The sequence below is a fragment of the Staurois parvus genome, unplaced genomic scaffold (assembly GCF_062004578.1).
Source record: "Staurois parvus isolate SC_StPar_1 unplaced genomic scaffold, SC_StPar_1.0 ptg000602l, whole genome shotgun sequence".
NCBI classification, from domain to species: domain Eukaryota; kingdom Metazoa; phylum Chordata; class Amphibia; order Anura; family Ranidae; genus Staurois; species Staurois parvus.
The window spans coordinates 1,755,911-1,778,895 of NW_028318398.1; the positions used below are offsets into that span (position 1 = coordinate 1,755,911).

The window sequence follows — 22,985 nt, forward strand, 5'->3', positions numbered from 1 at the left end:
AGAAAAGTAATTGGGAATAAAGATAGAGATGGGTTGTTAATGAATAATAAAAAGAAGGAAAAGAAACAGGAGATTGCCTTTATTACCAATTTCAACAAACAATACAGACAGGTGGAGAAAATTTTTAAAAAATACTGGCCAATACTGCTTAAAGATGAGATATTAAAAGAGATTATTCCTAAAAAACCTAAATTTATATATAGGAAAAATAAGTCATTGAAGATGAAATTGGTTCACAATGTTTTGGACCCACCGATGAAAAAACAGTTCTTTCCTGAAATGCAGGGTTTCTTTAACTGTAATAAGTGTAAGGCATGCAAAACAGTAAAAAAAGATACTAAGAAAAAAAGAAAGAATTTTACATCAACACACACGGGAAAAGAATATAAGATAAATTCATTAATTTCATGTAATTCATCCCATGTAATTTATGTTTTAGAGTGCCCATGTCACTTACAGTATGTGGGGAGGACAGGGAGACTATTAAAAACAAGAATTGGAGAACATCTTAACAACATAAGAAAGGGGTACGATAAACATAGTGTGTCAAAACACTTTAAATTAAAACATAACAGTGATCCAAGTCTAGCAACCTTTTATGGAATAGAAAGCGTAAAAAAACACTGGAGAGGAATAGATATGATCAATGAAATATCCAAAAGGGAGACGTTTTGGATATACGAATTAGATGTATTGAAACCGAATGGTTTAAATATAGATATCGATCTGAATTGTTTTTTGACGAATTTTTAAACATATTCTTTGGTAAAATTAGAAATATATAGTGGAGAGTTTTTGTTAAAAGAGAAAAAGAGAGATATATATGTATGCTGATTTAATTGGATTATAGATGATGAGTGGGGTTTCTTTTCAAAGATTTGAGGCTGGGTCCTTTGGAGTGAGGGGATTCAACTTAAGGATTAATAATGATCTAAGTATTTGAATATATGCGTACATATATATCTCTTGTGGAATTGTGTGGAGAGTTCGCTTATTAGAAAATGTATACAACAATATATTAAGAATGGAATATTGTAGGTATCGGTATGTGATGAATTTCAATTTTGTGGTATAGAGTTCCCCTTTATAAAGCTCATGATTAAGTGATTAGTCATTTTCAGATAATGATTTGATATAAAATGTAGTTCATTCCTTTTTAATATATTTTTAATATGTAGTTTATATGTTAAAACAAATATCGGTTATATGTGATTGTAGGATTTGTGATATAATTGTATCTTTGCCAATTGAGCGGCGGTATATCATCATAGCGCCGCTGTGATTGGATAAAGAAATACCGCTGTGCAGAGTGAGAGCGGTATATATGAATGGAATTGACGTCTGAATCCATGCCGCTCCGTGAGGACGTCAGTGTGACGAAACGCGTAGGGCGGAGCCTATTGGATGACGTCAGGACGTTCCCGGCAACTGTCGGCGAGGTGTCCGCAGTGAACGGAGTTCGTTCGTTCGTTACATGCTTTTGTGCATCTCTATCGCTTGTTATACCAGTGTCAGGTGGACACTTGCTTTGTGAGTAATATGAATTTTAAATAAACATACATAGTTTTTACGTACTGCACCATCATGCCTTTTCTTTATTTTGGAGTGATACTATCATGTGGTTGGAGGATGACCGCTGTATAAAAAGTCCTGGCCATATCGTAGAGTGGTTGCGGAGTATTGCTCCTGGTGCCTGGATTTCCAATTACAGGAGGGTGCTTCCTTGGATTTTCTCATCGCTCCCAGAGCAAATACGCTTGTGCTGATTTATAATTTGATCAGCATCTAGCTCTGGTGAGTTTATTCCATTCATCTGGTGGTGGATTGAGCACGGTGGATTTATTTGATTTAAGAAGAAATAATTTGGGATTTTGGACTTTTGTATATGAACAATTTATGTAGAGATTCACTGGGGTCTCTTTTTTACAATATATATTTATAATCTTTGCACAGTTTTGCACGATATATGATATAAGCGCATTCTGATTTTGTTGTTTTTTAAAAAAATTGGATGACTTAGAAAACCGCTCACGCAGGAATAATCTACGGGTTGTGGGCCTCCCAGAATCTTACAGTTCAGGTCAATTATCTGAAATCTGCTGTAAACGTATACCTGGAGCACTGGGAATCACGACACATTGCCAGGTCGAAAGGACACACCGATTAGGCGCCCCCTCAAATGATCGACGCATGCCACGGTCTACAATTGTTAAGTATCTTAACTACGCTGACCGAATAGCCATTCTTAATTCATTTCGTAACTTTCTAAGTTCCCTGCAACTGGATGGTCACAAGCTTTTACTGTTTGCTGATTATTCGCCAGAAGTCTCCCGCAAATGCAAGTCGTTCCAACAAATTTGTGCTACCCTATTTCAGAAAGGGGTAAAATTCACCCTTGCTTACCCCGCTACACTTCGCTTCACTACGCCTGCAGGGGAAAGCAAATTATTCGCACACCCAGAGGAAGCCCTTCTATTCTTACAAAATAATTTACCTGATTTTACAACCACCATGAGATCTCGTCCCGCAAGATCAACGCAGTCCAAGAAAGGACCCACCAAAATGCCAGCGCATTAATAACACGTCAGCAAAGACCACCCTGAAGGCCGAGACACACCTTACTGGAAAACTTATATACTGGTAGTCACCGCCTCATGCTCAAGCTTTTAGTTCAGTTATAATATTATTGGTTAATGACGCTGCTCAATCCTGTTCTCTTTGGATTCATGGGCTCTCTCTCATTCTTATTTACAATGATTTATTTACAATATGTATGCAATGTCTTATCATACTTTTGGCTGCTGCGCTACCGCAGATAATAGGGTGAGTTGATCCCTTTTTTCACTAATGGCCGATGCCTCCATAGGGGGCTCTTCCTTCCCCCTACCTGACAACGCAACTCCTTGGTACAGGATCCACACCTAATAATTTCCGGTAACGCAGGCTAAAGAAAGGAGATCACATGTGGAATAATTTGAAGTCCAAGTAACTATGCAGTTTATTGTTCTTTTCAGTTTTTCGATCGACCCATGTTGGGATGGTCTAATTTTTGTATGTTTTCCCCCCTCTTCTCTTCTCTTCTTTCTCTTTGCTCTATCTCTTTCTTACCCGGAGACCCCACAACGCCCTTTCTTCTCACACAGAGCCAAGGGAGCGCAGACCATGAGACTGAGTTTGCGGATCTGCTGATCAGCAAGGACGATACTGATACCTTCCTAATCATCCTTGCATTTACTTTCCTATGCTTCATGTGATTTCATGGAATGTTAAGGGCCTGAGATCGCCTCATAAACGCATGGCCATTCTTCGCCATCTAAAACGCATGAACACAGACATCGCGTTCCTCCAAGAAACTCACCTAACCTAAACGGACTTTATGTGTATGAAAATATTATGGGTAGGACAAGTGCTGGGGTCGCCATCTCTCTCTGGCAAAGCAGGTGTACTCATCCTTTTTCATAAACGCCTCACACCCGACATTGTCACATTAGACACAGATGAGGAGGGCCGATACGTTGCGGCCCATGTCATGCTAGGTTCCTCTCCTTTAGTATTGGCCAATATATACGCACCAAACTCCTCGCCCAAACCTTTCTTTCAAGATCTGTCCTCAAAATTGTCAAATTTTGTGCACCTCCCTGTATTGTTGGGAGGAGACTTCAATCAATGTATGAACATGCGAGAAGACAGACAAAAACCTTTCACACCGGATTGTCCAGCTAACCCCACCTCCCCATCAACACACACACGCTATTGAACAACTTCACTGAGTCTGTCAGGAATGGACTTGCCAATAGTGGAGGGACTCACCTGCCTTGTGGGTTGCAGTACCAGGGCTGGCCAGCGGGTGCTCTCAACAACCAGAGGTTCACTTCGGCAATTAGCCGTTACCTTTGGCTCATTGCAGGTGGTGTATTTAAGGGATGGCCAGACCTGCAGTCTGTGCCTTGGTGTGTGTTTTTCCATGGGCCTCTGTATCTTGTAACCTGCATTCCTGTTCCTGTTTCTGCCTGACTTGTTGCCAACCCTGCCTGATCCTGACCTCTGCTGACTTCTCCTGTTTGATCCCTGGCTTTTGACCCTGACCATTCTCTGCCTGACCCCTTGTACCTACCTGTACGTTAGTTGCTGTACCTGGCTCGTGAACTGATTACTCTCCGCCTGCTCCTCCTGTACCTACCTGCCCGATAGTTATAGACCAGGCCTGCCTGACTACGTTGTGCTCTATATGTGTATGTACCTTTGTATCTATATCAGTTTAGGTTTGGCTTTGTTTCACCTTGTTGTATGTATTTGTGTTAGCTTGGGGTTTGGTGCACTGCATTTATGTTTGTATTGTTAGTCTTAATAAATTGTCTTATTTATACCATATCTGAAGCTCGCGTTTCCCTGTGTCAGTCCACACACCTCTGGTCATACCCGGAGCCCTGACAGAGTCGTTACAGCTTACACACCCAGAGGAAAGGGATTTCACTTTCTTCTCTCCTGTACACCATACCCTATCCAGAATTGATTATTTCTTTGTTAATCACATACTCTTGCAAAACATCAAAGATTCTGAGATACATGATATAGCGATTTCTGATCACTCCTCGATTTCCATCTCCATACGTCACGCGCAAAATAACCACCACTCACACACCTGGCGTTTCCCCTCCTTTCTGGCACAAAATTGGGACTTCCCCTGAGTATTGAATAATGCTTGGAGTGAGTTCTGTGAAACGAATGCGGAGCATAAAACAAACCCCAACCTCTTTTGGGAGATGGGCAAAGTGGTTTTACGTGGCAGAATCATAGCATTCACTTCCACCTACAAGAAAAACCTTCTCCGAAACTACTCAGCAGCCAGCCTCCGAATAAGACAACCGCAGCAAGATCTAGCAACTCTTAATTCCCACGAAAATAGGACTGCATGGTCAGAGGCTAAGCATCAATTTGACACATGGGCAGCTGCCCAAGGGGCCATACACCAATCACATACCGACCTGCAATTTCATAAATTCGGCAATAAGCCAGGCAAGTTGTTAGCAAGACTATGTAAAAAGCCATTTACTCCTACTCTTCTTACGTCTCTGAGAGGCGCGCAGAGAATACTGAAAAGCGATCCTCTAGACATTATATCTGTTTTAGAAAACTTCGACTGCAGTTTCTATGGCTCGGACCCTACAGACATCACTAAAGCTACCCCCTTCCTGGACCATGTCTCATCGCCACGGTTAGACCCCACCTCACTTCAAGCCTTAAATGCTCCTATTACTCTGGCGGATGTATCTTTAGCTATTAAGTCACTTGCAAATGGTAAAGCCCCGTGCCCCGATGGCTATACAGCCGAATTTTACAAATTAATGGCTGAAACCCTTTCCCCTACTTTACAATCGGTGTTTCAAACCATTCAGACAGGAGGAGACTACCTTCCCTCTGGCTCTCAAGCCCACATTAAATTGATTGCCAAAAAAGATGAAGACCCATTAGAACCTGGTTCGTATCGTCCTATATCCCTGCTGAATCTTGATGCAAAACTCTTGTCAAAATTTATCGCCTCTCGCCTAGCAACTATTTTACCCACTCCTATTCATCCTTCCCAAGCAGGTTTTGTGCAGGGATGCTCAGCAGCCTCGAATATTCGGAAGGTGATATCCGCTCTGAATCAAGCCTCGAATGACACACTCCTAGAAGCGGCAATAATCTCATTAGATGCCGAAAAGGCTTTTGATAATGTTAGTTTTTAATTACTTTTCTTAGCGTTAAGAAAGTTTGGGTTTGAAGGCCCATTTACGCATCTAATCCAAACCACGTACTCCACTCCAACAGCCCGAGATGTCACATATCTAACCCATTCCTCTCCACAAAGGCACTAGACAGGGGTGCCCTCTATCCCCGTTACTTTTCAACTTGGCCCTAGAGCCAAACTCGACATTCAAATCGTTCCCAAACATATTACCTACTTAGGTATAAAGATAGGGAAGCCAGCTTCATCCTTATATACGATAAATTATACGCCAACGATTGCCAAAATTATTGGGGAATTGGATATGTGGAAGGACTTACCACTTTCACTCCTGGGCAGATCGCACCTTTTTAAGATGGTCAGCTTTCCAAAACTTCTCTACCCGCTCCAAACCATACCTCTCTTGCTTAAACACAATGACATAACGAGGCTAAATATGGCAATATCAACCTTTTTATGGAAAGGCAAACCTCCCCGCACAGCACTTGATAAATTATTCCTACCAAGATGCGAGGGAGGCTCCGGTCTCCCGAATATTCGCATCTATAATCTTTCCTGTTTACTTCAGATAGGCCTATACTGGCTCACCCAATCCTCTAATTTCTCTAATTATCATTTGGAATCTGCACTAGCATACCCTTATGATCTCTCTGCCTTATTACACTCCAATGTTAACTCTTTGCCACCCCACTTAAAACATAACTCACTCATTCACGACACCCTTATCACATGGAGGGAAGTCAGGCGTAAATTGGGGTCTCCCGTGGCTTTCACATTTTCTTCCTATTCATCATAACCCCTCCTTTCCTCCTCCTCAATTTCACGATGCATATGATACTTGGTGAGTTCAACACCTAACTCTGGTACATCAATTATATGACATCTCTATGGGTTCCCCAAGACCTCTTAACAGTATCCTGCAAACTTATGGACTTCCAACACATCATTTCTTCTACATGCTCCTAGTAAGGAGCTTTGTTAACACCGTGGCACCTACTAAATCTACCAGATTTCAATCGACATTTATTTATGTCTTGGTGAACTCTCGAAAATATAACATTTCGAACATATATAGACCGCTGAACCTTCTATTTGCTAAACCTTTCGAGACATTCAATGCTGCGAAATCCTGGATCAAAGATTTCAACAATGCACTCACAGCTGACCAATTATTCTCAGGCTTTCAATCCACTTGTGCCTTCAATAGTAACAAATTCTGGCGTGAACAACAACTTAAGATTCTTCACCGTGCCTATATGCCCTGTCTTTACTCCAAAACAAATCCGGCTATGTCTACCTGCCCTCTGTGTGGAATTCAAAAACCATCATTACAACACAGATTTTGGACCTGTCCTGCTATCTCTACATTTTGGAAGCAAGTTGTTCATTTCATTTCCGTCGTCACTGCTTTCCGATTACCCATCCACCCTCTACCATTACTTTTCGGATTTCTGGAACAGCCAATCATTGGTCTCTTCTCTTCAGAAACGTCATCCTTCAGAAATAATAAATCTTGGATATCCACATGCCTTCTAATTGCAAGATGGGCCATTCTTCGCAAATGGGTCTCCAACTGCCCTCCAACTATGACAGACATCAAACAGGAGCTCAACTCTCTCCTCCGTTTGGACAGGTTTCATCTAATTACATCACCGACTACTTCAAAGGAATCCCATTATTTTAGAAAATGGAAGTCCTATATCACAGGCTCCCTATCCATACAGGAGCAGGCCTTCTTTTCTAAGACGCGGACTCATTGCTATAGTTCCATCTTCTAATTGGTCATGTGCATGGCTTAATTGTTTAATTGCTATTTATTTTCTCTTCGTTTCTCACTCATTTCCTCTTTGTCCTTATCTCCCCTATATCTTGACTCCCTAATTATTTTATCAACTAATGGTCTTCTACACACTGCACACCATAGACCTTCATTAGCCAGGTGGAGGATGACACTTCCTTCACATCACATCTCTCATGGTGGAACCCATAATACATACTTAATAAATAATTAATACATAATTATTTAATTAATAATTACTACTCTCCAATTTCTCATTGCCACTTTCTAAATGCGACTCACTGATCTTTATCTTCTTGCTCTTTTCTTACCTCGGTCTCTTGGTCTCCTATCTCTCTATATTATATCCACGCCTTCGAGTAAACTCTGCTCTACTTCTACTTCTGTCTGTTTCCTGACTCCAGATGACATACCATCTTCTCATCATGCCTCAATAATCTCATCGCCGCTGATTATTTCATTTGTTCACAAATTCCCCCCTCTTCTATTTATTCATCTTTTCTTCCTTCACCTCTTTTTGCCACTACCACTACCATTTACTCCCATCATCCAACTTCCAGATATTTTCCTTTGTACTGTATTTTGGACACAGTATTGGTGGGACACTGATGACATCTATGTACATCCCCATTATTCAACACCATTTACTGGCAAATTACATCTTCACCAGATTAAGTCCGTTATGCATAATCTCTACTAGATATTATTTTTTCCCTTCTTTACACACAAACCTCTCGCCTTCCACTCCCTCAAATCTATCTTCCCTGTTATTCATGAACACAACTGGTATACCTTAGCATTGTATCAATGCCTTTTCCTACTTGCTAAGGTCATGTTTTGTTTATTTGCCGCAATATTATATCCTTGACCAGATTTGATGTAACATGGGTGTCATAACTGCATCATCATTTATCCGTGGTTGTAATTTGTTAAAACCTAATAAATTTTCTTTAAAAAAAAAACAGAATTTCAGATTCGGCACCAGAACTTTAACTATGTTCTTAGATCCTGCCCCAAACTGAACCTAGTTACGTTCATCCTTAACCACATAAATCCATCGCCAATCACACCATCCAATGCACGCAGTCCACCGACATGATCCATTCCCAATGACTGCTCGCCAAGAATGATGTGTTTGAAAAGTGCAAAAAATACCTTTTGATTCCGCAGGAAATAAAGAGCTGTCCTATCCCAGTGTCATCTCAAACCCTCCCAGTTTTACAGAACAATTGCTCTCTATATTTAAAAGATGGGGAGGGATTTGGTTGTTTAGTAAAGTAGCAGTAGCAAAAGATGATTGGGCAGAGCTGACACCATTTATTTTTATTTCGGTTTACAAACTCCTGAGAAAATGAGCTTAACTTGTAGTAATGTACTGCGTATTTTCCCGCTTTCCCCGCACCCTATAGTAGAACTGCTGTTACAGGGCGGTAGGGCTGCACAAAATCACGTATATACTGTATATGTGATTTACATTTCTGGGTAGGGGGCGTGCATGCACCGCCTTACCTGCACCACCATTGGTGGCTAGGGATGTCAATCACCAGGTCCCAGCCAGAGATCCCCCGCCAGCACTAGACAATCACCAAGTAAAACTGACAGGGTAGAGACCTGTGTTGTTTACACAGGTCTCTCTCCTGCCAGCAAGGACATGCTGCTGTGTATAATTTACACTTATTGGGATTTTTTTTTAGCAAAGACATGTAGCAGAATATCTTTTGGTCTAAATTTACAAAGAAATTTGATTCTTTACATTTTTTACTGGAAATATTTTAAATTTAAAAAGTAAAAAATATTGTTCTTTTTCAAAATTGTCAGTGTTTTTCTATTGATAGCACAAAAAATAAAAAACGCACAGGTGATAAAATACCACCAAAACAAATCTTTATTTGTGAGAAAAAGACATAAATGTAATTTATGTACAGTGTCGCATGACTGCGCAATTGTCAGTTAAAGTAACACAGAGCCGCATCGCAAAAAATGGCCTTATCAGGAAGAGGGGTAAATCCTCTGGAGGGCAATACTGGTAATCTCTATCCAGACAAAAAAAACCACAAACTCTACCAGAAATGTTGGATATCTCTTCTTCTGGACATGGGACACACTCATAGCAGCATTTGTGAACAGAAGATCCAACCTTTTTTCTGCTGCCAGGTAAGCAGGGTTCTGAGCATCGAGATACTGGGACCTGAAATTCAGATATTATTATTATTATTATTTTGTATAGGTCTATCATATCCCATGAGACTAAAAGGTGCATTTATAAAAAATGCAGAGCTCATAATTCTATGAAACTGCATCTACATTTGTTCTGTGTTGGAGCAAAAAAGCTTGTAATATGCCATATGTGGCCCTTTGTGTACCATTATCTGGCCCTTGGGGTACTATTCCACCAGCTGACACCATTGATGGATCACCATCCCCCCTACTGACACCATCAGTGGGGCACTATTCTTCTCACTGATATATGGAGGCACTGAAGCACTGATGTCGGGGTATTTACCAGTCCCACTGGATACAGTCCAGCCCCCCTAAAATCTGAAGGGCAGTAAACTGGCCCTTTCTTTAAAAAGTTTGGAGACCCCTAATCTAGAATAAAGTAATTAGAGAAATACAGCATTATCGGCACTAGATGGCACTGATGATCATAGGAAATAAATACAGTCACTCAATTCACTTCCATCAGAAGGCTGACAGTCGGATTCACAAGTACACACACGCACACTAACATTTAAAGTGAATCCTCCACAATTACCATACACTCTTATTTATTCCTAGCAAACGTTTCCATACAAAACAGGAATTCTTGGTTCATGTACTTTGCAATACATGTTAAAGTTAGCCAACTGCATCAAAGTGATTGCTATCACTAAGAATTTTCATTCTTGAGGTTTCCTTTAGCATCTCATGTGTTGTATGTTTGTAAACCATTAGGATCTGAACTCAGACATACACTATATTGCCAAAAGTATTGGGACACCTGCCTTTCCACGCACATGAACTTTAATGACATCCCAGTCTTAGTTAGTAGGGTTCAATATGGAGTTGGCCCCACCCTTTGCAGCTATAACAGCTTCAAATCTTCTCAGAAGGTTGTCCATAAATTTTAGGAGGGTGTCCATGGGAATGTTTGACCATTCTTCCAGAAGCGCATTTGTGAGGTCAGGCACTGATGTTGGACAAGAAGACCTGACACAGTCTCCACTCTACTTCTTCCCAAAGGTGTTTTGGTTGAGGTCAGTCAAGTTAAGTTCCTCCAGCCCAAAATTGCTCCTCCATGTCTATATGGACCTTACTTTGTGCACTGGTGCACAGTCATGTTGGAACAGGAAGAGGCCATCCCCAAACTCTTCCCACAAACCTGAGAGCATGTAATTGTCCAAAATGTCCTGGTAAGGTGATGCCTTAAGAGTTCCCTTCACTGGTCCTAATGGGCCAAGCCCAACACCTGAAAGACCACCCCACATCATAATCCCCCCTCCACCAAACTTTGCACTTGGCACAATTCAGTCAGGCAAGTACCGTTCTCCTGGCAATCACCAAATGCAGACACATGCATTGGATTGCCAATCAGAGAAATATGATTCATCATTCCAGAGAACAGGTATCTACTGATCTAGAGTCCAGTGGTGGCGTGCTTCACTCCACTGCATCCTTCTCTTTGCATTGCACTTGGCAATGTAAGGCTTGGATGCAGCTACTCAGCCATGGAAAGCCATTTCGTGAAGCTCTCTACGCACTTTTGTTGTGCTTATCTGAAGGCCACATGAAGTTTGGAGGTCTTTAGCTATTGACTCTGCAGACAGTTGGCAATTTCTGTGCACTGTGCGCTTCAGCATGCTCTGACACTGCTCTATCATTTTACGTGGCCTACCACTTGGTGGCTGAGTTGCTGTTGTTCCCAGTTGCTTCCACTTTGTTATAATCCCACTAACAGTTGACCGTGGAATATTTAGTAGCCAGGAAATGTCATGGATGGACTTATTGAACAGGTGACAACCTATCACAGGACCACGCTTGGAGTCACTGAGCTCCTGAGAGCGACCCATTCTTTCACAAATGTTTGTAGAAGCAGTCTGCATGCCTAGGGACTTGATTTTATACACCTGTGTCCATGGAGGGGATTGGAAAACCTGGATCCGGTGATTTGGAGGGCTGGCCAAATATGTTTGGCAATATAGTGTATCTCTATTTCTACTGCATTGTGCAGGTCAGTGATTATAAGGGCAGGGATGCCTCAAGTGACCAGATTATTTTTTATCTAATAGGAGCAATGCATTAAGCGCTCTGTGCTGTAATCTCCTTGTATTCTGTTTGTTTTGGGGTTTTTTTGGGGCATACCTGGTTCCAAGCTAAGATTCCTGCTGGTGCTGTCCACCCTATAAATACAATATATATATTTTTATTGTAAATTGCTGCGTAAACTGTTGGCACTATATAAACTCTCTCTCTCCCGGTCTATAGCAATATGACAGCTGAGCGGGAGCACTTCTATTCTGGGTGGACGTCATATGACATCCTCTCAGGATTGCGCCTCATGCACCCCACGGGCCAGTCTTCAGCACATACGTTTTTCATTTTGATCATTTTAGCCAATCAGATGACAGCAACTGCATTTAGGCATCTAGACATGATGAAGACGACTTGCTAAAGTTCTGAGCATCAGAATGGGGAATACAGGGAATTTAAGTGGCTTTGAACATGGAATGGTTGTTGGTGCCAGATGGGCTGGTCTGAGTATTTAAAAAATTGCTAATCTACTGGGATTTTCACTCACAACCATCTCTAGGGTTTACAGAGAATGGTCCGCAAAAGAGAAAATATCCAGTGAGTGGCAGTTGTGTGGACAAAAATGCCTTGTTGATGTCAGAGGTCAGTGGAAAATGGACAGATTGGTTCAAGAGGATAAAAAGGCAACAATAACTCAAATAACCACTCATTACAACCAAGGTATGCAGAATACCATCTCTGAATGCACAACACATCCAACCTTGAAGCAGATGGGCTACAGCAGCAGAAGACCACACCAGGTGCCACTCCTGTCAGCTAAGAACAGGAAACAGAGGCTACAATTCACACAGGCTCACCAAAATGGGACAATAGAAGATTGGAATAACGTTGCCTAGTCTGATGAGCCTCGATTTAAACTGTGACATTCAGATGGTAGGGTCAGAATTTGGTGTAAACAACATGAAATCATGGATCCATCCTGCCTTGTATCAATGATTCAAGCTGGTGGTGGTGTAATGGTGTGGAGGTATTTCTTGGCACACTTTGGGCCCCTGAGTCCTAATTGAGCATTGTTTAAATGCCACAGCCTCCCTGATTATTTTTGGTGACCGTGTCAATCCCTTTCTGATTACAGTGTCCTCATCTTCTGATGGCTACTTCCAGCAGGATAATGTCACAAAGCTCAAATCATCTCAAACCAGTTTCTAGAACATGACAATGAGTTCACTGCACTCCAATGGCCTCCATAGTCACCAGATGTCAATTCAATAGAGGACTTTCGGATGTGGGGGAACGGGACAGTCGCATAATGGATGTGCAGCCAACAAATCTGCAGCAACTGCTATAATGTTAATATGGAGCAAAATCTCTGAGAAATGTTTTCAACACCTCTTTGAATCTATGCCATGAAGAATGAAGGCAGTTCTGAAGGCAAAAGGGGGTCCAACAGGTACTAGCAAAGTGGACCTAATAAAGTGGCCGGTGAGTGTATATCATGGACTTACCTCATTGCCAAGCTTCCATGTTATGGCTTTAGTATTCATTTGTAATTGCTGATCTTCTGGTGCCCAGGATGTAAAATTTCCCACATCATTATAAATCATAGTGCGATTATCCTTAAATACCCAATTTAGTATTTTGTAATGATAAACAAATTCTCCGTATTCATTAAAAAATGATCTTGGCTCGAGTAATCCAAATTCATATTTAATTTCTTTTAAAAGATGATACAACTTCAGTTTGAATATAGAAAGATAAAACGTGTTAAGTAAAGAAAAGCAACCAGACAAAGGGAAATCAATATTTATATCCAGCCCTCAGTGTCCATCAGATTATCTCCTGATCTTGTAGAAAATACTCAATATACTTAGTTGTCACAAACTGAGCATAGTGGAGTGACCTGGACCCTACTCTGACTATGTCTGGGTTCCCTGAGGAGTGGAGTCTGAAGAACGGGCAATATTCACTAGGGACCCCTCACAGAGGTTTGGACTATTTCCTAAGGTTGCTTCCCCAGATACTAGCAGACTGAGGAGGAAGAAGCGATAGGACCACTAGCAGGGACCACTAGCAGAGACGATCAGAACACTAGAGAGAAAACTGAGATACTGGTGGACAGTCATATATCATATTAGGGACAGATCAAGCAGTGTTTGCAGGGAGAGCTAGTTGCTGCTGTTGATTGTGTAATAATGTGATGCTGCGCTAATAAATGCACTGTGTAATAATGTGAATCATAAACAATACACCCCCCTATACAAAACAATACCTGAGTATCTATGTGACTAAATAAACAGCATATATGAAATAAATACCCCAAAAATAACAAAAGACAAAACAACAGCAACACCTCCCCTTATTGGGCAAAAATGAGCCACACAGAGAAAATCTAAACATGTATATATACACATACACACAATGCCTGCCGTGATAATGAATATAGAACCCTAAAAACAACAAGAGTAAATAGATGCAATAGAGTGACACAAACGCATGTATAACCTGCATGTCCAAGGCCAACTAGTGAATAAAGAAAATAACATTGATCCCAATGGGGGATATACGCAAAGTGAATCCCTGAAACCACAAATTGTGTAAACGTGAAAAAAGTAGAGGAATCAGGCTAAACGCCTGTGAACAACTAACAATCGCTGAATAAACAAATGTGTGACCCCCTTTATCGGGGATAAGTGAACAGAAAAAATAGACTGGATTGCCTATAAATATTGAAGTAATACGTGACCCCAAATGGGGGTTCTAAATAAACATGAAAATATGTGACACCAACACCTCACTTTATCCATAAACTTCATTCATAAATCAGTGGATAAACCACAAACCAATATGAATGTAAAAGTCCATACCTAAGAAATGATTACGTGTTCTAAATAATAATAGCAAACGTGAAATAAATGTCCAATTCATTGCAAAAAGTCTAGAACAGTCCAAATGATGGAGGTGCTCTGTAGTCCTGTAATTAACATGAATATGAAACAGGATACTGTGAATCCCACACTAGGTGCAATGGCCCCTCACCTCCATGCGGTGATCCTGCAGGGTCAGCATGCCTTTCGGTAACAAACACCACAGGTCTGGAACCTGGACCCTCTCCAACGGATGTACGGTCCACCGCTATGTCAGTTTCCCTCACTGGTGGGCAAGGTCCTACGCGCAGCCTCCTCAAAGTGGTCCTAGAAGTAATAGCTCCTCATATGGCCAAAGAGAGAATAAAAGATGCTCCCATAGTGCTCCCTTCATCAGGTTCCTGATGAAGTCACATGGCATTGTGGCGTAATGCATGGGCATGTGGTGACGCAACTTTCGGGCATGTTGACGCAACTTTCGGCGTGGACGCCAACTTGGAACTCCTATTCAGATCCATGTAAAGTACACCCACAGCATGTGGATATGTACAGAGGCTTATTATTTATGTGAGAAATGTGAGTGAGATTTGTAACTTTTATACCATTTGAGCAATTAAAACTTTGATACGCTATGGGAGCATCTTTTATTGCCGGCAAACAGTGACCCAGAGCACAGCTGCATTGTTTTCAATGCAGCTCTGCTCCCTGTCAGTTCCCAACACACTGTCACGGAGAGCAGAGATTAGCTTTCCATGACAGCATGCAACAGTGAAGTACCCCCCCCCCCCGTCCACTAGTAAAACACTCTGCTCACACAGTTAACCCTTTGATTGCCTAAAAAAGTTAACCCCTTCCTTCCCAGTGCCATTAGTACAGTGTCAGTGTTTTTTTTTCACTGATCACTGTATTGGTGTCACTGGGGATGTCAGTGACCCCAAGTCAATTCCCCCCCAGTATCAGAATGTCTGCCGCAGTCCTGCCATAAGTCGCTGATCGCCGCCATTAGTCGCTGATCATCGCCATAAGTCACCGATCGCCGCCATTATTAGTAAAAAAAAAATTAAAAATCCACTATCTATACCACCATTTGTAAACGCTATAACTTTCACGTAAACCAATTAATTTACACGTATTGGGATTTTTTTTTAGCAAAGACGTGTCGCAGAATGCATTTTGGCTGAAATTTATGACAAAATTTGATTTTTAAATTTTTTTACTGGACATGTTTTATAGCAAAAAGTCCAAGTCCAATTTTTTTCTCAAAATTGTCAGCCTTTTTTTTATAGTGCAAAAAATAAAAAATGCACAGGCGATCAAATACTACCGAAAGAAAGCTCAATTTGTGGGAAAAAAAAGGACATAAATTTAATTTAGGTTCAGTGTTGCATGACCGTGCAATTGTCAGATAAAGTAACACAGCGATGAAACACAAACTGCTTCTGTAACCGCTTCCTGACCGCCCTATAGCAGAAATACTGCTACAGGGTGGCATGGGTGCACAAATCCCTATATATATACGTGATTGGCGCTCCCGTGGTTTTCACGCATCTCCCAGATAGTGTCAGAGTGCCCGTCAGTACACCAATCATCACATTTAAACCCTTGACTGCCAGGAAGACATTCATGCACAATAAACCTCCATTGCTAGTATAGTGTCTGAACGAATCAATAGCGGGATCAGCCCCGACACCTGCCAGCACCTGAGTTTAGCCCCCTACGCTTACCCCCCCTTCTCCCTCAGCAAGTGCAGTGTCAGTAGGTCCCTGTCACTTGATACATTGCACACAAAACCGCAGTGTTGGCAGAATCAGGCCTGATCTCTGTTAGCACTTGTCGGTAAATTTTGATGACTCTCATATGCAGCAGAGTGCCAGTACTAGTGCCACGCTACCTTTTGGTGAACTGGCGAGTACTAGTGGCCTAGTACATCCTGGTCTTTCACAAATCTCTTAGATTGTAAGCTCCTAGGATCAGGCCCTCCTAACCCTCTTGTATTGAACTGTATTGTTCTGTATTGTCTCCCATTATATTGTAGCGCTGAGCAAACTGTTGGCGCTATATAAATCCTGTATAATAATAATAATGATACCAGCACTGCATTATGACTTGGCGACGTGGCAAGTCCCACAAGTGCAGTATAAGCTGGTGTGGTGGCGAGCACAAGTATTGTTCCGCAACCACCAAGAATTTGCACACAGGCCCGTAGAGCCCCTAGTATCCTTCCAAATGTGCTTGCAAATCCCGATTGACAGCCCACAAATTCTGCAGCATCTGTACTTCCCCCGTTCACTGCCCAACCCAGAATTCAGGTGGAAATAGCAAAGTTAACTCCTCCCCTTGATTTTTTGTAGCTGTTTTTCACGGAATATCTGTATGCGTTGATTGTGGATCAAAGTAATTTATATGCACAACAATTTATCGCCACCAACCCAAATTCAAACCTTGCCAGACCAGTCTCAGGGAAACTCATTATGGTTTTCGAAATTGACATTTTTTTTGGGCCTAACCCTCAACATGGGCATTACTAAATAAAAAATGAATTCGGTTGTATTGGTTCACAGACCTGATTCATCATATGCCGTATTCTCTGCTGCCATGGCCAGGCATAGATATGAGAGTATAATGTGTTTTATGCATTTCAACAACAATACACTCTGTTGTCCTTGAGGTGACCCTGAATTTGACCGGCTCCACAAAATTTAGCCCCTTATGTATCACCTTAATCAAAAATTTGCAGATGTCTATACTCCCCAGCAAAACATCTGCGTTGATGAGTCCCTGATTAATTTTACTGGCCACCTTGCATTCAAACAATTTCTCCCCAGCAAGCATGCCAGATATGGGGTCAAGATGTAGAAGACCTGTGAGAGGGCAACAGGCTATACTCGGATGCCCGACTACATGGGGAGCAGTGGCAAGATAGTTTGGGACTTGATGTCATCCTTTTTCCATATGGGGTACCACTTATACGTGGACAATTTTTATTCAAGTGTGCCACTATTTAGATATTTGTACAATCTTGGAACTGGCGCTTGTGGCAAAGTGTGACCTAATGTGTGCCCACCATTAGAAGTGGGTGGATGCATGGCGGTATATTCTAATTGTGGGCATACCACACACTTTTTTTGGCAGAGATTTCTTTTTTTTTTTTATTCAGTCCACAGGCTACATACAAAAAAAAAATAGAACATAGCATATATACCCAACAAGGATCAGCGATGTACTGGTACATCACAGGACTTTGAATGGTTATACCAGGATGATGCCTAAAGCTGCAGGAATCATCCTGGTGTCATTTTTTTCAGCCGGTGATCGGCTTTCATGTAAAAGCAATCCTAGTGGCTAATTAGCTGCAGGATTGCTTTTACAAGCAGCAGGAGATGATGACCCCCTCCCCCGCTGCCTTCCACTGCCTTCTCGGGCAGTCCCGTGCCATCAGGGGAACCTGAGAATGCAGCTGGCTGACCATAGAGCTGATTGGAGACCAGAGTGGTGCCAATCATCTCTATAGCCTAAGAATTCGGAAGCTACAAGCATTTCATCACTTCAGTTTCGCAGGATATAAACAGCGCCATTTGTAAATTGGGAAAGCATCTGATCACACTGAACTTGGTTTGATTAGATAATGTAAGGGCAGAGGAGATATCCAGAGTCTGATAGACCCCAGATTTCTCAAAAAAGAATATATGACAACGCCCATTGAAGTTATCGGGGATATTTGCATTCCCTGTGATAGCATTAAAAGTGATCAAAAAAAAAAAAAATGAATGGTACAGTGTAAGAATAATAATAAAAAAAAAAAAAAAAAACTCGCCCCTCCCATGCGCGCACACCTTTGTGCACAAGCATTGACCCTGTGACGGTATGTAAACAGTGGTTGCATCCTAAATGTGAGGTGTTGTCGTGAACGTCAGTAATTCTAGCACTAGACCTCCTCTGTAAATCTAAAATGGTAGCTTTTAAAGGCTTTTAATATTTTGCCTATGGATATTAAAAATGTATGCAGTTTGTCACCATTGCACGGGGGATGCACAGTTTTAAAGCATGTCATGTTTGGTATCTATTGGCCAATATATTGTGTTTTTGTGTATTAAAACTAAAAAGTGTATTATTTTTTTAAATTGTTTTCGAAAAATCGCTGCGCGAGTTCTATGTGACATAAAAAATTGTTATACCCACCATTTTATTCACTAGGCTGTCTGCTTTAAAAAAATATATAATGTTTGGGGGTTTAAATTAATTTCCTAGCAAAAAATACTGATTTTTTTTCATGTGAACAAAAAGTGTCAGAAAAGGCTTGGTCTTCAGGTGGTTAGAAGAGTGAGAGATGTGTGGCATAAACTTCTAATGCCAAAATCCAATAAGCACCTTCAGGCTTTTAAAGGGCTTTATTTCCTCATTACACTTCCTGACTACCTATCATAGTTTTGGAGGCCCTGAAATACCAGGATAGCACCTAACCCCCCTAAATTAAATTACCCCGTTTTGGAAAGTAGACACCCCAAGGAGTAAGAAGCATGGCAAGTATTTTGCAGATCTCATTTGTTGCCACAATTTTTTTGGAAAATGAAGAAAATAAACAAAAACATTTTTTCTATTCTTTTTTTCTATTTCAAAACCTTGTGAGAAAAAATGAGATCTGCAAAATACTCACCATGAATCTTTTTAAATTCCTTGGGGTGTCTACTTTCCAGAAGGGGGTCATTTTGGGGGTTTGGTGCTATCCTGGCATGTTAGGGCCTTCAAAACTGTGATAGGTAGTGAGGAAATGAAATGAGGAAGTTACGCACTTTCAGGCTATCAAAGTGGTCTCACACATGTGGTATCCCCATACTCGGTAGAAGTAGCAGAATGTACTTTGGGGTGTAATTCCACATATACCCATGGCTTGTGCAAGAAATAAATCATTTAAATGACAACTTTGTGTAAAAAAAAAATGTTTTTGTCATTTTCCAGAAACTTGTAAAAAAAAATAAATCTTCCATGGACTCAATATGCCTCTCAGCAGATAGCTTACGGTGTATACTTTCCGAAAAGGGGTCATTTGAGGTTGTTTGTACTATCCTGGTATTTTAGCACCTCAAGAAATGTGATGGGCATCAGAAAGTAAAAGCTGTGTAAATTCCATTATCTATACCATAGTTTGTAGAGGCTATACAGTAACTTTCACACAAAGCAATCAATATACACTTCCTGGGATTTTTTAACCAAAAACATGTAGCAGAATACATTTTGGCCTAAATTTATGATGAAATTTTAGTTTTTTGGGATATTTTTTATGACTGAAATGAGAAAATATTGTATTTTTCAAAAAAATGTTTTTTTCTTCAAATTTTTCTGTTTATAGGGCCAAAAATAAAAAGTGCACAGGTGATCAAATACCACCAAAAGAAAGCTCTATTTGTATGAAAAAAGGACATAAATTTCATTTATGTACCATATTGCATGACCGCGCAATTGTCTGTTAAACTAGCGCAGCGCTGTATAGCAAAAAAATGGCGCAAATTGTAGTATCTATACCATAGTTTGTAGACGCTATAACTTCCACACAAAGCAATCAATATACACATATTGGGATTTTTTTTTACCAAAAACATGGAGCAGAATACATTTTGGCTTAAATTTATGACTAACTTTGAGTTTACGATATATTTTTTATAGCCGAAAGTAGAAAATGTTGGGTTTTTTTAAAAAATTTTCAGTCTTTTTTTGTTTATAGCGCAAAAAATAAAAAGCGCACAGGTGATTAAATACCATTGAAAGAAAGCACTATTTGTGTGAAAAAAGGATGTTAATTTTGTTTGGGTGCAGCATTGCATGACCGCGCAGTTATCAGTTGAAGTAGTGCAGAGCCAAACAGCAAAAAAAAGCCTGGTCAGGAAGGGGGGTAAATCCACAGGAAGGCAAGTGGTTAAGAAACTAGACAGCCTTCTTATGGCTATAGAAACTGCCCGATGCCTGATATCAATCAAAAGTAGAAAGTGGACATGTGGGGGAACTAGTATCTCAGCGTCCCCATCAGGCTCCATCCACTGTGACATCATTTCATATCTTCGGCATTCATTTCATATACAAGTTGGTCCCGGTGGATACAAATAATGTATCAGTTTTTTCTAAAGATCGCTATATATGTATTAGTTTTCAGTTGGATTCGTTATTCATTTATACATTTTCAAAGCTAAGAATTGCATTAGACTGTGGAACTGAACTGACTGACTGACTGACAATTACAAATTCAGTTTAAATTCCAACTTTACTTGAATCTGAATTATCAAACAAATTAGAAAATTTTATTTTTTACCATCATGATAACATTTTTCAGACTCATTGACGTGTTATTATGTCTCGTCAGAAATTTCAATACATTGGAATCTCCAAAAATCAAATTTTTGTCTGAAAATTGATTTGTTACAAAACTAAATGCACATGTCTAGTCGGCTGTAAAGTCAACAGCATCATTAACAACCAGTGACAGGTAGAAGGGGAGGCAGTAGACGCAACAAATCTGCCACTCGGCTACACAGCAGAGGACAGAGACAGACACAAGTCTTATACACCTCCACTTTCATTATCTACAAACTGAAGGAAATTATTTTTGAATTTGGTACATTAATGGCACCACTTTGTAAAACTGTCATTATTAATAACTTCCTGAATCTTCTGCACATGTTGACAACGCTATCAAAACAGAAGGCAGGGCTTTTTGAAGCAGCCACAGGTTATTTGAAAGGGTTGTACCTCCAGAAAAGTTTTGGTAGGCATTTGTTGAATTCCCTGGTCTCCACCTCCCATGCCCGACTGCAGGACTTCTCCAGGACTTCCCCCATCCTCTGGAACTCACTACCCCAATCCATCAGACTGTCACCTACCCTCCTCACCTTTAGGCGCACCCTGAAAACCCATCTCTTCAGGGAAGCCTACCCCACCCTCACCTAACAGCCAATCTCCTCCACTCCTTCTACCACTCCATCCCCCACAGCCACTTCCTCCTGTACCACTATCCCCTCCCTCCTAGATTGTAAGCTCCAAGGAGCAGGACCCTCGAACCCCTCGTGTATTGTTTTGTTACTGTATTGTCTCATGTTCTGTCCCCCACTATAATGTACAGCGCTGAGCAAACCTTTCTGGCGCTATATAAATCCTGTATAATAATAATAATAATAATTCTGTAGCAGGTCTTGTGGGCTGGTAGGATCCAGGAAAGGGGGGGGGGGCACACATTTGTTCCCCACTCTTCTGGCCATCCAGACTGCATAATCAGATTAATGCTCTGCTTTGCATTTTTAAGGCGGCTTCACACTATTTTTTTTTTTTCATGAGAAAATCTATACCAGATCCAAAGGGTGTGTTATGGATTTCCTGGGAAACCTCATACATTTGGTTCCTTTATTTTTTAGTGGGTAACCCCCTTAAAATTCCAGATTCAGAGTACGTTTATGGCTTTTTTAAAATAACAAACATATTATACTTAACCACTTGCCTACAGGGCACTTATACCCCCTTCTTTACCAGGCCAATTTTCAGCTTTCAGCGCTGTCGCACTTTGACTGACAATTGCGCGGTCATGCAACATTGTACCCATATGAAATTTTTATCATTTTTTTCTCGCAAATAGAGCTTTCTTTTGGTGGTATTTAATCGCTGCTGGGCACTTTACTTTTTGCACTATAAACAGAAAGTGTGCAAAAAATTTGAAAAAAAAAAAGTTTCTTTGTTTCTATTATAAAATTTTTCAAACAGGTAATTTTTCTCCTTCACTGATGTGCGTTGATGAGGCAGCAGTGATGGGCACTTATAGGCAGCGCTGATAGGCAGCACTGAAGGCCACTGATAGGCGGCACTGATAGGCAGCACTAATGAGGTGGCACGGATAGGTGGCACTGATAGGCAGCACTAATGAGGTGTCACGGATAGGCGGCACTGATAATGGGTACTGATAGACAGCACTGATAGGTGGCACTGACTGGCATCACTGCTGGGCACTGAGTGGCGGCACTGCTAGGCATTGACTGGTGCAACTGCTGGGCACTGAATGGCACAACTGCTAGGCACTGACTGGTGGCACTGACTAGCTGCATTGATGGGCACTGGTGGGTGGCACTGGTGGGCACAGGTGGGTGGGCACAGGTGGGTGGCACTTCTGGGCACAGGTAGGTGGCACTTCTGGGCACAGGTAGGTGGCACTGCTGGGTGGCACTGGTGGGCACTGCTGGGCACAGGTGGGTGCACTGCTGGCACAGGTGGGCGGAGCTAGTGGGCGCACTGCTGGGCACAGGTGGGCGGAACTGGTGGGTGGCACTGCTGGGCACCGATTATCAGGGCACTAATCATCAGTGCCCTGGTGATCGGTGCCGATCCCTGCTCT

At 41.3% G+C, this 22,985-nt stretch overlaps 1 protein-coding gene across 1 annotated transcript in view; it reads right to left on the reverse strand.

Annotated features, from left to right (window-relative positions):
* LOC149449833 (vomeronasal type-2 receptor 26-like) overlaps nt 1–22,985 on the reverse strand; it is a 48,174-nt gene that overhangs the window by 11,060 nt on the left and 14,129 nt on the right. Inside the window, exons 4-5 of the mRNA XM_089692727.1 lie at nt 13,262–13,572; nt 9,591–9,714 (exon numbers count right to left, since the gene is read on the reverse strand). Coding sequence (XP_089548853.1) covers nt 9,591–9,714; nt 13,262–13,572 — 435 coding nt within the window. The remainder of the gene's footprint in view (nt 1–9,590; nt 9,715–13,261; nt 13,573–22,985) is intronic.